This window comes from Prunus avium, chromosome 3 (genome assembly GCF_965620075.1).
Source record: "Prunus avium chromosome 3, drPruAviu1.hap1.1, whole genome shotgun sequence".
NCBI lineage: Eukaryota > Viridiplantae > Streptophyta > Magnoliopsida > Rosales > Rosaceae > Prunus > Prunus avium.
In genome coordinates, this window is record NC_142286.1 from 31,270,299 (window position 1) to 31,283,911 (window position 13,613).

Here is a 13,613-nt window from a genome sequence, read left to right on the forward strand (position 1 = left end):
GAAGCTGAGTATCGAAGTGTTGCCTTGGCTGCTGCTGAAATGGTTTATATAGCTAAATTGTTTAAAGACATTGGCTTCATTCTAGGCACTCCTCCTCTTCTCTGGGTGGACAATCAATCTGCTATTTCTTTGGCTTCTAATCTTGTGTTTCATGCTAGGACTAAACACGTGGAAGTTGATTATCACTTCACACGAGAACTGGTGCAAAATAGTTCTCTTAGACTTCACTATGTTTGTTCTTCTAATCAGCTTCCTGACATTTTTACAACTTCTCTCTTCCTCTTGATTTGTGTATCTTCGATCCAAGCTTTCAGTTTGTGACACTACCTTCAGCTTGAGGGGGGCTGATAGAGATATCTCCACATCTAATCCTAGTCTTTCATCACAGAGTTGTTAATTTTTGTTTAGCTTTACTTTGACAAACTGTACAGCTGTCATTTGTACAGCTATATTATTACAGCTGTATATAAACAATTCAATGTAATCATTATTGTTTAATGAAATGAAAATACAATTTTAGTTTTCTCACAAAATATTGAAGGAGAATTAGAAAGTGGAAAGGTCAAAGTAGAGGATTACTGTCAGGACTTTTTGGGCCTGAGGAGAGAGAGAGTATTGAAGTTGACAATGAGTAAGAGATTCTTTGATATTAGCAAAACTAACATGACAAAATATGCCAAATGTTGAGATTTTGGGTGATTGATTTTGAAATTAAAATGTTGTGGTGGTGATGTTGTCGAAAATGTTAGGTGAGAATTACATATCATTTACCTTTCGTTCATTTTCTAGCCATCTCTAAATTGTCTATATATCATGTGAGCCCTAATCTTTTTTTTAGAAGAAGATAAATTCCATTAATATCCCGAGAGCATTACATGTAAAACTATTGAGTGATGGGGGCCATTGCATTATTCCCCTTTGGATTTATGCATGCAGGAGGAGCTAGTAGGCTTGGTGTTTATGGGTAGAATTGACATTATTGGACAACCTTAGGTGTGTATATATAGGAAAACGTCCAAAATCCATAATAAAGCTGGGGACGTACGTGGTGGTGCATGCATGTGGTAGTTGATGTTGATATTTTATTCCCCCCTAAAGTATTACAAACGAATGCTGACAAAAAATAACTCAAAACCAGTGCACACTCACGTCACGTGCTTCTGCAAACACAAACTAGTAAGCAATTCACAGAGATACGGACATAGCCACAGAGGGGGAGCAGATCGATGTAAATTATTAAGTTCTTCTTTAAGCTCAAAAACTCAGCACCAAAATAGAGCAAAACATTCACATTAATTTCATCAAAATTAACATGACTTAATAATTAATATTACCACAGTACGTATATCGATCTGATACACTATCAGATAAACAAAAACAAAACAACAAATTACGACAGAAATTGATCCCTCAAGAAGTAGTTTTTACTTCCAAGCTTTCACATGCTATTAATTATTAGCTGACACATATTATGCTAATTAATTAAACCACAGTGAATTGGGAAATTTAGGACTGTGCTGTGATGATGATCAACTTCAACTATGCAGGGCACTGGAATCCAGAGGGTGGAGTTTTCCCACAGTCAATCAGAACCTGAAGAGCGATGGGGAGGATGATGTTGATGTTGAGAAGCTTAAGCTTGATGGTGGTGCAAAGGCAAATGGCAGCATCCAAGTCCACCAGCCCTTGAAGCACTGGACAGCATGCATCCTTGGCACTGCTGCCAATTCCAATGTGAATGAGGCCACCCAACACATCCACACAACCTCCCAACTTGATAGTGTCGATGGGACACGTGTCCTTTGGTGGTGGTGATGGGGTTGGCACTGGTGGTGGTGGAGGAGGGCATGGTGTCTCAGTGGGTGGAGGAGGCTTAACTGGTACAACTGGGGTAGGTGTTGGTGTTGGTGGGCTTGGTGGTACAACTGGGGTAGGTGTTGGTGTTGGTGGGCTTGGTGGTACAACAGGTGGTGATGGTGGTGGTTTGGGGACATATGGTGGAGGTTGTACAACTGGGGGTTTGGGGACAAACGGTGGGGGTTGTACGACTGGGGGCTTGGGTACATATGGTGGTGGGGGTTGTACTACCGGGGGTTTGGGTACATATGGTGGTGGGGGTTGTACAACTGGGGGTTTGGGGATGAAGGGTGGATGCACAATTGGGGGTTTAGGGATAAAGGGTGGGTGCACGATTGGGGGTTTAGGGATAAAGGGTGGGTGCACAATTGGGGGCTTGGGAATAAAGGGTGGGTGTACAATTGGGGGTCTGGGGTGGGGTGGTGGTTTGACAATAGGAGGCTTGGGGATGAAGGGAGGTCTCACAATAGGTGGTTTGGGGACAGAAGGAGGTTTTGGTATATGGGGAGGATATACAATGGGGGGTTTGGGGCCATGGGGTGGCTTGGGTACATAGGGTGGATGAGGATGAGGTGGCTTTGATGGTGGCTTGGGAACATAGGGAGGCTTTACATGAGGGGGATGGGGTGGTTTTGATGGTGGCTTGGGAACATAGGGAGGCTTTACATGAGGGGGATGGGGTGGTTTTGATGGTGGCTTGGGAACAGAGGGAGGCTTTACATGAGGGGGATGAGGTGGGTGTTTTGGTGGTTTAGGGATGAAGGGTGGCTTTACATGAGGAGGCTGTTTGGGTGGCAAGTGTGGAGGGTATGTTGGTGGTGGACAGTAGGAGTTAGCAAGAGAAGTGAGCAAACTACCCAAATTCACAATGAGGACTAAGAGCAAAGCCAGGGTATAATTCGCCATGTTCAAAACTCCACAACCCTCAAAAGAGTTGGGTTGTACAAGACTGGATATTGAAACCCAACACCATGCAAAAGACTTCTTATAGAGATATGGTGAGACAAGTTGTGAGTGAGTATGTACATGAGAGAGACACACACAGAGAGAGAGAGAGAGAGAGAGAGAGAGAGAGGGAGTAAAAACACAATCCTGTACCTTTCTTTGTGGTACCAACTAAAGATATATAAAACTATTAATCTCTGTGCATAATTAATTAATTTGTCAAATTGTCAAGATGCACATTGAATTGAGGTCTCTCTAAACTCCAAACTCCAAACTCCAACTTGATCAGTATCAAATTCACCACAAACAAAAAGGAGGAATTGAGTCACTTCCTTCCTTTACATTCAGAACCAAGTAGGGCACTGCAATCACTGACTTAATCTGTAGCCAAAAGTATTCAGCTTTTTTAAGGAGAAAAGGATCAACAAAACGCGGTTTTGTGATAGAGGCAAGTTTTAACATGTAGTGAGAGCCTAGCAAGTGACTATTGAACCCGTGATTGGGGTTTTGATACCCAAGCCACATGTGAGGCTTTCACAAACAACATTTTCTTGCATTAAAAAACTCTCTAAGGGGACAAAAGAGGCCTTAGACTTTTTCTACTTAAAGCATATGGGTTTTCCTTTTTTCATTTTTTGGAGGTTTTCTCCCGAATAGACTAGTCCATTAATGCTACAATTTCTTAGTCTAAGAACCATTCCTATATGAATAGACTCGTACAATTGTATTTGAGTGTCGGCTATCTTAATTAATTAATTTTTTATAAAAGCAATATTCTATTTCAATCTTTTCTAAACTATATGAAGGGATTCCGAATTCAAATACAAAATGGGAAGCGCATTCGTTTTAGTCAATTTAACTAAGTCCATGTGTGCAATTATTTTTTCCAATTTAACTTGCTTGCTTTGCTGCATGCAATTTCAATTCAAAAAAAGTATACGCATGGCCTAGACATCATGTCTTTCAAATCAACTGCTCATCTTTTTAAAACGAGGATATGCTGGTTTCACATGCAGCTACACAAGAATTTCAAGAAATTATTAATCAAACCTAGCATTGTTAGCAAGACATTAGGGCTGTAATTATGTGAAAATTGATGTTTGCCAAATCAATTATATAGAAAGGACCTACTGCAAAACAACTTCGTGTGGAACCCATCTACTTTGTTCTTTGTTTTTTTTTAGGTCTGGAGTCCATCTACTTGTTCACTCCACGCCATTGAAGTGTAGTCTATCTAAAATGGTAAGGGTGCCCTAGTTTAGGCGTAAGTACAATGTGCTGGGTTTTGGGTTTTGGGTTTTTCTTTGTTGACAAAAACATTGTACTATCTAAATCATAATATATCATATCTACATTGTTCTGACTATTGAAAAATTAGACAAAGGGGTAATGATTCTTATGCCAAAATGAATTTCAACATCACTTTCGACCGACAGAATTTCATTTGCTTATATTGAAGCTCATATTAAATTTTATAAATTTTAACAAAATTAGAATATGTCATCTTTCACGCCATTTGGTGAATAAGATTTTTAAGAAATCTTTCGGTGCCTATACAATATTAAGGCATCAAATAGTGCAAATCATGACATCTTATTTCAATGTTCATTAACAGACCTTCATATACAATTAAAGGCATCGGATGCAAGTAGGGTAGTAGATTTTTTTCCCTTTCTCAACCCAATTATATGTGGAACACAAATAACACCCCTTTTAATCATTCAATCTAAAAGGGTATATGCAACAGCTGGCCAAGAGGTATATTCCACGTACACAAAATGTTAATTTCAACTACATGCCAATATTTATACAGCGAAATTTCCAAATTTCAAATTCCAATTAAACATGCAAAAGGGAAATGAAATGTGATGTGATGTACTAGCTGTAGTGTCTGTTTGGATAGAAAGAAAAGAAAAGAAAATTCATTTCTGAGAGAAACCAGAAATTGAGTTTGTCGTCCTTATTATTTTCGAAGTGTCGCAATCAAGTTTTTTTGATCTATTGATGAGTCATCCATTGTAGAAGAAGTGGCATCCATCAAAACCTGCCACCATTAAAATCCATGCAAATCCATTTGTTAAAATGATATGGAGTCACTTGTGCAAAGCGACATATAAATTTATAAAGGGAGATAAAGCCGATGTAATATATGTAGGGTCAGGCTAAGACAACTTTGTCCCCAAATCTTTTACCAAATCTAAACCAACACTAATTATTATTGCTCACTACATCAAGTAAGAAAGATAAATAGTATTTTTGGTGTGAAGGCGTAAACATATCTGTGGATTCTTATTATTTCGGTGGGAGCTTACAGCTTAGCATAATAACCTCACTTCATATAAGAATTATTTCCAATCTGAGGTCTAAATTTTTTAAGAAAAAATGAAAATGGCTTTGTAGGTTCAAATCAAAATCCAACGTGCTGACAGACACGAACTTAGCCAAGTTGGCTAGATTGGATGTGCTCCTCTCACTCTGCACCCGATTTCAAATCCCCCTCCTCATTAGATCAAAGTAAAACATCACTTGAATATATGTAGAAAAAAGAAAAGCAATATGCAGCTGTATGCAGAAGATTTGGTTGAATAATTGCTCAATATAAAATAATAGGTAAAGTACCTTGATTATCTTTTCTCCAACAACCCTGTTCCCTATATCGGCCCATTGTTTATATCATAATCAATCAATTAATTGATTAACATCACCAAATTCTTGATGCCTTCAGCAAAGACACGATATTTTCTACCAAACATTTAGTTTGTCGTTTGAAGAAAAAGAAGAAGAAAAAAAAAACCATTTAGTTTGTCAAATCATATCTATATAGTATGCGTGTGTGTGTATCCAATGCTCTGCAGTTGTCAAGCTCAATTAATTTCTTATATCATTTTATTGCTTGGAAGTCGAAACTATATATTATAATTATATAATGACGATTTATATTAAAAACTATATAAGAATGGGCAAAATTTGGACGTACTTGGATCAACTGTAACAATCATGGCAGTCCCTCCAAAATCACAATTGCCACCAGCGGCCTTGGTGCTCTGCCAGTAGCTGTTGAAGGCGTACGAAGCATGGGACAACAATGTGTCTGGTTTATAGCAGGACCCATTGGGCTGGATTGACTTGCAGTCTGCACCAGACCCACACGCATAGTCCAGGGCCTCTTGGACGATTGGGCCAGGCACTGCTGGCTTAGCCACACACCACACCGCCCCAGACTGTGGTGGCTTTTTCTGTGGAGGGCCTGATGGTGGAGGGTAAGCTACAGGTGGGGCCAAGGCTGGTGGCCCTGAGACAGGCTTGGGTGGGGGGGATAGAGGATTTTTGGGTGGGCTTGGAATTGTGGTGGATGGGCCAGGTGGGTGAGGGGTGGGCCCATTTGCAGGTGGCGGTTTTGGGATGGGTGAGCAAGTGGGTGCAGATGATGAAGGGGAGGAGGAAGATGAAGGAGTATTTGGTTGAGGTGGGTTTTGGGAAAATGGTGGATTTGCACAGTATGGAGGAAGAGGGACATTTCCAGGCAAGGGAAGTGGTGCCAGTGAATCAAAGGGTGGGAAAGAGAAGGGAGGGCTTACCTCTAGTGGCTTAACATTTGAGGAAGGCAATGGTAAGTCTAACTCTAAGTGATTTATTGCTTTCAGCTTCTTCTCTAATTCTGTGTCTTGGGATTTTAAGAATTGTGCAAAAATTCTTGCATCTGCTCTAAAACAAAGTCACACAATAAGTTGTTAAAATTGTTCAAGTAGTGTGTCTTTGGAAAACCCAAATAAATAAATTCTTGCTTACCACATAAAATGGAGAAAGTTGTGAATGAAATGGAGATGATGGCTAATCTCATGTAAGACATTGTGGGCTGCATCTCTTGAAAAACCAATGTGATCAAATCCAAAATACCCAGAAGAAGCTGACTGAAAATTTTGTGCTTATTTAATTCACCTCTCAAGCAAACACTTGGGATAAGTATATATAGGCAGCTGCTTAGGCAGGCCAGAGATGTATGGGAGTGGTACCAAAAGGGGGTGGCCATAAAGGAAAATTATCAACATAGAGAGACTAAAGGAGATTCCTCTGTCACAACTTTGTAGCCTAAGACTCAAAAATAGTGTAAGATATACAACATGCAGAGGATAAAGGTGAGGGAGAGAGAGACTAGAGAGTGTTGGTTTTGGAGAGGTGAACAAGAAACTTTTCTCCCTTTTGCATCTCCCTTTGAATATATTCTTGCTTGGCGGTGGAGAAATATGAACAGTGGAGTTTTCTGCACTTTTATTTTGCTTGCTATCCACTCAAAGAGAAACAAACTTCCATTCTCTCTCTCTCTCTCTCTGTGCATATCAGGTTCTACATTTCTCAGGAAGCTATTAACTTGTTATTAATGGTTCATTGGGATTAATATTCCAAAATAGTTTAACATCCTTTCCTGCCTTAGCAATCATATTTCACACACTAATGCATGTTTTTCAGCTTGATGTGGTATGAGTTGAACTTCAATATTACAGAACTCTTGGTTCATGCTCATCACTGAACCTGAAACCTAGGAGTTTTTGTTTGGGAATGTAACCAGGAAGGTCAAAATATACCAAACTTGGGAACAAGAGAGCTGCATATATAACACTTTTGCTCATCATCAAAGCTAAATGTGTCATCGTAGTTTGAGCATATTTCTTACTCTATATATTTCATTGCAGACACATAAGACTTTCAGTTTTAACTAACAACACCTGAAAGCCCACATGAACTCCTTTGCTAGAATTTGCTGAAAAAGAAATTGTAATCTTCATTAAGCAGGCTTACATAGGTAAATAAATTGTGTAGCTCTTTTTCTTGTTATTAACTGTTAAATTAAAATCTCCATGTCGTCCTGTTTTTTTTTTTTTTTTTCCTGTTTGGCAACACCACCTTGCCATCCATAAACTATAACTATTCTCCCTAAGGGAATTTTACTAGGAAATTACCCATCTGGTATGTAAATCATGTTTCAGAGTTCACATTTAAACACAACCTTTAAACTTGGACAATAAATTATAGGACCGTTGCCAACGACCCCGTGCCATCTATAACAAGTGAGGTTTGAACTATTCTTGAATTTAGAAAGCTCCATTACTTAGCATGTAAGTTATGTTTCAGAGTTCAATTGGAAAAAATTATGCTATCGTTGGCAACGGTCCCTTGCCATCTATAACAATCCAGGCCTGAACTTTTGTTGAATTTAGGAAGCAATTTAATTAGCTTCATTACTCAAAATGCAAATTATGTTTTTAAATTTCAAATTCAAACATTAGGAAGCAATTTAATTAGCTTCATTACTCAAAATGCAAATTATGTTTTTAAATTTCAAATTCAAACATTAGGAAGCAATTGAATAAATTATGTGGCCGTTGCAACGGTCCCCTGCCATATACGATGTCTACCATTTTTATCATCTATGAATTGAAAAGGCATAACAGGGCAATTAAGCTAACTCTAGTATAAATCTGCTCAATTGTTCAAGCTATCCATCATTGTGTGTTTGCTAAACCACAGCCTTATTCAGGACAATAAGAAATATGGCTGCAGACCCTTCCCCAAGGATGCTAATCACTAATAAGGGACCATGTGTCTGCTACATTGCTTGGACTCCACGCTTGAATGGTTTCTGGAAGCTCAGCTTCACAGGTCATTACAAGTACGAATCAAAGACTGCCTCAGTCGGCTGCATTATGAGATATCACAATGCTGTATTAAAAGCAGCCTTTGCGCAACATGTAGGCATGGTCAGCAGCTTTACAAGGGCTCAGTCGACTGCATTCAGCCGGGCCCTTGAATTTGCTAAACGTGAAGGTGTCGATTACCTTGAAATCGAAGGAAATCATCCGTTTGTGTTTCGGATTATGTGGGGCGACGTCACCAGAACTAGCTCTGTGATCAGGGGGCTTGTTAATAAATGCAGATGTGATTTAAGACAGATTAGGAGTGTGAGGCTCCGACATGTCAACCTGTATGGAAATTTGGCTGCAAACTTGCTGCGAGAATTCCTCTGCAGCCTCAACAAGAGAGGTCTTGGTCCGGAAGAAATAAGTGGAATTCTAGTGAGGGATGTGATCGGTCGTTGGATCCCTTTCTCGGACCTATGAGTGAGTCATCATTTGGATGACACAGAAGGACTTTGTAGATTTCTTTCTTCAAGGAAAAATCTATTTAAGTTGCTTTTCTTTTTTGTTAAGTAGCAGTTTGCGCATCTTTTATTTTCAGAAATGAAATATTTTAGATTAGTGATGATTGTGAAGCCTTTGATTTTTCTAATCTCTTCCTTAAAGAATTTGTTGGCGAGTAGAGCATATCCTATTCTATTTGGGTTTTATTTATTTTTTTCTTTTGTGTAGATATTATGTAATTAGGATTCTACTTATTTCCTAATTAAACCATACTATGGTTTGTAACCTGTATTATAAATACCTTCTTTCGGAGAATGAAATATATTTGAAAATATTCTACCCATATTGTTTGACTTGGTATCAGAGCCAGGTTTCTGGTGACATGTGTGTGTTGTGCCCACCCGTGTTCTACTGTGTGCCCTAATTTCTTTTAGGGTTCTTGTGTCTGTGCCTTTGCCGTGTTCTGCTGTGTGCTCTGTCGTGTTTGTGACTCTACTGTGTTCGTGCATCTGCCTCTATTGTGTTTGTGCCTTGTGCTCTGTCGTGTTCGTGCCTTTACTGTGTGCCTCTACTGTGTTCGTGCATCTACCTCTACTGTGTTTGTGCCTCTGTTGTCTTCGTGCATCTGCCATATTTGTGTCTGTGCTGTGATTTGTTGTATACCCTGCGTGATTTGTGGAGTTTCTGCTACAATTATGGGTGATAATTCCATTGTTGGTGCTGCTGCTGCTTCTGCAAATTTGCGTGTTTCTGACTCTATTCCAGGTACTGGCTCTAATACTTGGATAATTGGCACTGGTGCTTCTGATCATATGACTTATAATGCTAAATTTTTTGATGAGTTGTCTAGTAACACCCGTGACCCATATATAACTAGTGCTAATGATTTGCCCTCTCCAATTACTGGCGAGGGCAACATTTCTCTCACCCCAACTCTGTCCTTGTCTCGTGCGTTATTAGTTCCCAATATCCATTGTAACTTGTTATCTGTTGGTCGCTTACTTGATACACTTAATGCTTCTGCTACTTTCTATCCTACCCATTGCTCTTTTCAGGATCTCAAGACTCACGAAGTGATTGGGCATGGTAAACGGATAGAGGGGTTGTATTATTTGACATTACCTTCTGCACCAGTTCGTGATCGTGTCGTTAATACTGTTCAACGTTGCAGTGTCAAAGACAAACTGCAAATTTGGTTATGGCATCGTCGCTTGGGACACCCGTCATTTGGCTACCTTAAGCGTCTGTTTCCATCTTTATTTCGCTCCTGTGATGAGTCTAGCTTCAAATGTGAGACTTGTGTAATGGCCAAGAGTCACCGTACTGTTTTTCCCTTAAGTAATAATAAAGCTGCCTTGCCTTTTGAGTTAGTCCATTTTGATGTATAGGGTCCTACTCGTGTGACTTCAAATGGTTTCCGTTGGTTTGTTACTTTTATTGATGACTGCACTCGCTTAATGTTCGGTTCATTTTTACACATGATTTTTCATGTTATTCACCTATTATTTTGAGTTAGTTCTTGACATTTTATAGCTTTTTACTTCCTTTTTGTGTTTTCTTAGATTTTACCTTGGTTAGAATGAAAATGAGCTAAAAGTGCATTATTGGTTATAAATTCTGTTTTTGTTCATTTTCGTAGGTCAACTTCTTGGCCTAGGATCAACATGCTCTGGTGCTCGGATGAGGTGAAGATCTTCATGAAACTTGTTCCAATGGATGTTAACTACAACATATCCAAATTTGAGCTCCATTGGACAAGTTTAGCCTATCCAACTGATCCTATATGTTACAGCAGCTCTGGAAATCCGAAGTAGGCCAGTTTTTTTACCTCCATAATGTTATCTTGATTCTTCTTGTTACCATAACACTTGGTAACAAGAAATTACTTTGGTTGAGAGATATTATCTGAAACAAAGAGCATCTTGGTGAAGACAATAACAAAAGAGCCCATCATGGCAAGGAGACAAGGCTTAAGGCTTTAACAAAAGTAATTGTTTTATATTAAAAGATATTTTGGAAAAGCTGGAAAGGAGGAGAGAGGAGTGCAAAGAGCATCAGCCATTGCAATCAGAATCATTCCATAATTTTGCAGAGATTTTGGAGCTGGAGATGAAGCTTGGAGCTAGGGAGCTCAAGGAGGAAGACAAGGGCAACAAAGCAAGAAGTGGAAGAGATTTCCACCATTGAAGATCTTGAGCTCCCATGTTCACAAAATCTGTAACTTCTTTCTAATTTTGTTTTGAGTTTGTATTTGGAATAAGTATGAGCAACTAAACTCCATAGCTAGGGCTTAGGTTGAAGCCCTAAACATGATTACCTTATTGTTTTGATGCTTGAGTGTATGAATTTCTAGATATTGTTGATGAATTCCAATTCACCAAATTAATCTATCCTTGATGTATGTTCTTCTTTGATTGATCACCTTTGAAAGCATGCTTCTTGAGATTGTTGGGATTATGTGTATCTTCATGTTATCCTAAGCAATAAATGGATGAAGTAAGAATCATCCATGTGAATTGGTTTCTTGAATACCTAATGTAAACACCATGCTATTAGGGTTCTTGTGATGTTCATATTCTCTTTGAACTTAATGGGTTTTTCTTGTAATTGAATCAAAGTACTAAGCACACCTAGATTCGATTAAAGGGAAGGCACAAGTATTGTAGCACTCGTACTGCACTTTACGTACATTAGAGAGAATCAATGCGTCTTGAGCCACTCGTACTGGTCTTGATTGCGAACATCTTCAACAACACGTTTAGAGTTCATCACTTGAGTATCCATGAACATTGGTAGAATTGTTTAGGGTGGATTCCGAAACCCTAGTGTTTGTTACATCTTGATTCCACTCTTTGATAATTCATCTCTGCCTTTCTTATTCAATTTTAAAGTCCATTTACTTTCATGCAATAGAAATAGGTCACTTCAAACAAATCAAACCCCCCCCCCCCAATGTGTGTGTGAGTTGCGTGTTTGACACGTTACGTGTCTTTGTTACTGAATTTTATTTCTTTCTGTAATTTTTTTGGAATTTTGCTCCGCGTTGTGTTCTTGCATTTTCTGTGCTGAATCCAACCGTATAAAGAACGTGAAATTTGGATAAACGGTTGGAAAGTTATAGGCAAAACACTGGACAGAGGTCGAAACTGAAAAACAGAGAAAACGAATCTGCCCAAAAACGACCGGTCGCTTTTACCTGACGACCGGTCGCTTTTCACGTCAAAATTTGAGTTTCGACTCTGCCCAAAAAGGTGATAAAAGGGTGATAGAAAATGCTGTTTGTGTTTTTGTTTAGTTTCTTGTGTTGTTTCATTTCCTTTACACTTCTTTACTTATTTTTAGTTTCCATTTTGCATTTGTGCATTTGTGGTGTGTCAAGTAAGTGTTCTTTACGTACTCAAATTAGAACTTATAGGAAGCCGACAAGTTCTTCGTGGGATCGACCCCGTACTTACATAATCTATACTTCATTAGATTCGTGCACTTGCGGGTATTTTTAATTGGTTGTTTGCACATTAATTTGTGTCCTTTTAGGAATGCAACACTTAACATGAGTGTATTTGATGAAGAATAAACATGATGTTGCTTCTATTCTCCCTGATTTTTGTGCCATGGTGTCTACTCAGTTTCATGCTCATGTTAAAGTTTTTCAGACCGATAATGGCGGTGAATATGTGAATCATACATTGAATCAGTTCTTTCGTGATCACGGTATCATTCACTAAACTACCCCTCCATTCACTCCTCAACAGAATGGCATGTCTGAAAGGAAGAATCGTCAGTTACTTGAAGTTGCCCGCTCTCTTATGTTGGATATGTCTGTTCCTCATCATCTTTGGGGACATGGTGTCTTGGCCGCGGCCTACGTGATTAACCGTACTCCTAGTCGGGTTCTTGATTTCAAGACTCCACTTAATGTGTTGTGTGCTCTTACTCCTCCGGTTTCGGTCTCTAAGTTACCTCCGAAGGTGTTTGGGTGTGTTGCGTATGTTCATGTCTACTCCTATCAACGGAGTAAACTTGATCCTTGTGCTCTCCGCTGCGTCTTCATTGGTTATTCTACTACTTAGAATGGTTATAAGTGTTATCACCCGCCTACTCAGAAGATACATGTCACTTTGGATGTTACTTTTTATGAAGAAGTACCCTACTATGTCTCTCCCTCCTCTTCAATTCAGGGGGAGAGGGGGAGTGAATTGAAGAGTTTCGGAGTGAAAAATATGGAATTTTTTGGCGAACAGGATGAAAACGACCGATCGCTCATAGGACGCGACCGGTCGCTTGCGTCGAGCTGGGACTACAGTACCGATACGAGCGAAGCGACCGGTCGTAGTGAGGAAACGACCGGTCGCGAACGAATTTGTCTGGATACTACCGGTCGTGTAGAAGTGCACGACCGGTCGCGAATGAATCTGCTTGGAAACTACCGATCGCACATAGGAAACGACCGATCGCACATAGGAAGCGACCGGTCGCCCGCGTCGACGAGAAATAACAGTACCGATACGAGTGACGCGACCGGTCGCGAGGAAAGCCACGACCGGTCGCCAGACGAAAATGATGGCGTTTTCGAGCCTCTCTCAGAAGGACATAACAGTGATATTGGCGACTCTCGTACAGATGAAATTGATAATATACCCCCCTCTGCCCTGCCATTGCCTCAATCAAGTTGTG

General features: G+C 39.6%; 2 protein-coding genes across 2 annotated transcripts; both read right to left on the bottom strand.

The window, feature by feature from the left end:
* Positions 1–1,274: 1,274 nt before the first annotated feature.
* CWLP (cell wall-plasma membrane linker protein) lies at positions 1,275–2,904 on the bottom strand. Its single transcript, XM_021948493.2, has one exon. It carries the CDS (start codon positions 2,761–2,763, stop codon positions 1,540–1,542), a length of 1,224 nt encoding a protein of 407 aa, XP_021804185.2. The 5' UTR covers positions 2,764–2,904; the 3' UTR covers positions 1,275–1,539.
* Positions 2,905–4,541: 1,637 nt separating this feature from the next.
* Positions 4,542–6,832, bottom strand: LOC110767362 (uncharacterized). The gene is made up of 3 exons (XM_021970887.2): positions 6,592–6,832; positions 5,780–6,502; positions 4,542–4,846 (listed from the first exon to the last, which is right to left on the bottom strand). The coding sequence occupies exons 1-3, from the start codon at positions 6,830–6,832 to the stop codon at positions 4,812–4,814; spliced, it is 999 nt and encodes a 332-aa protein (XP_021826579.1). The 3' UTR covers positions 4,542–4,811.
* Positions 6,833–13,613: the final 6,781 nt, after the last annotated feature.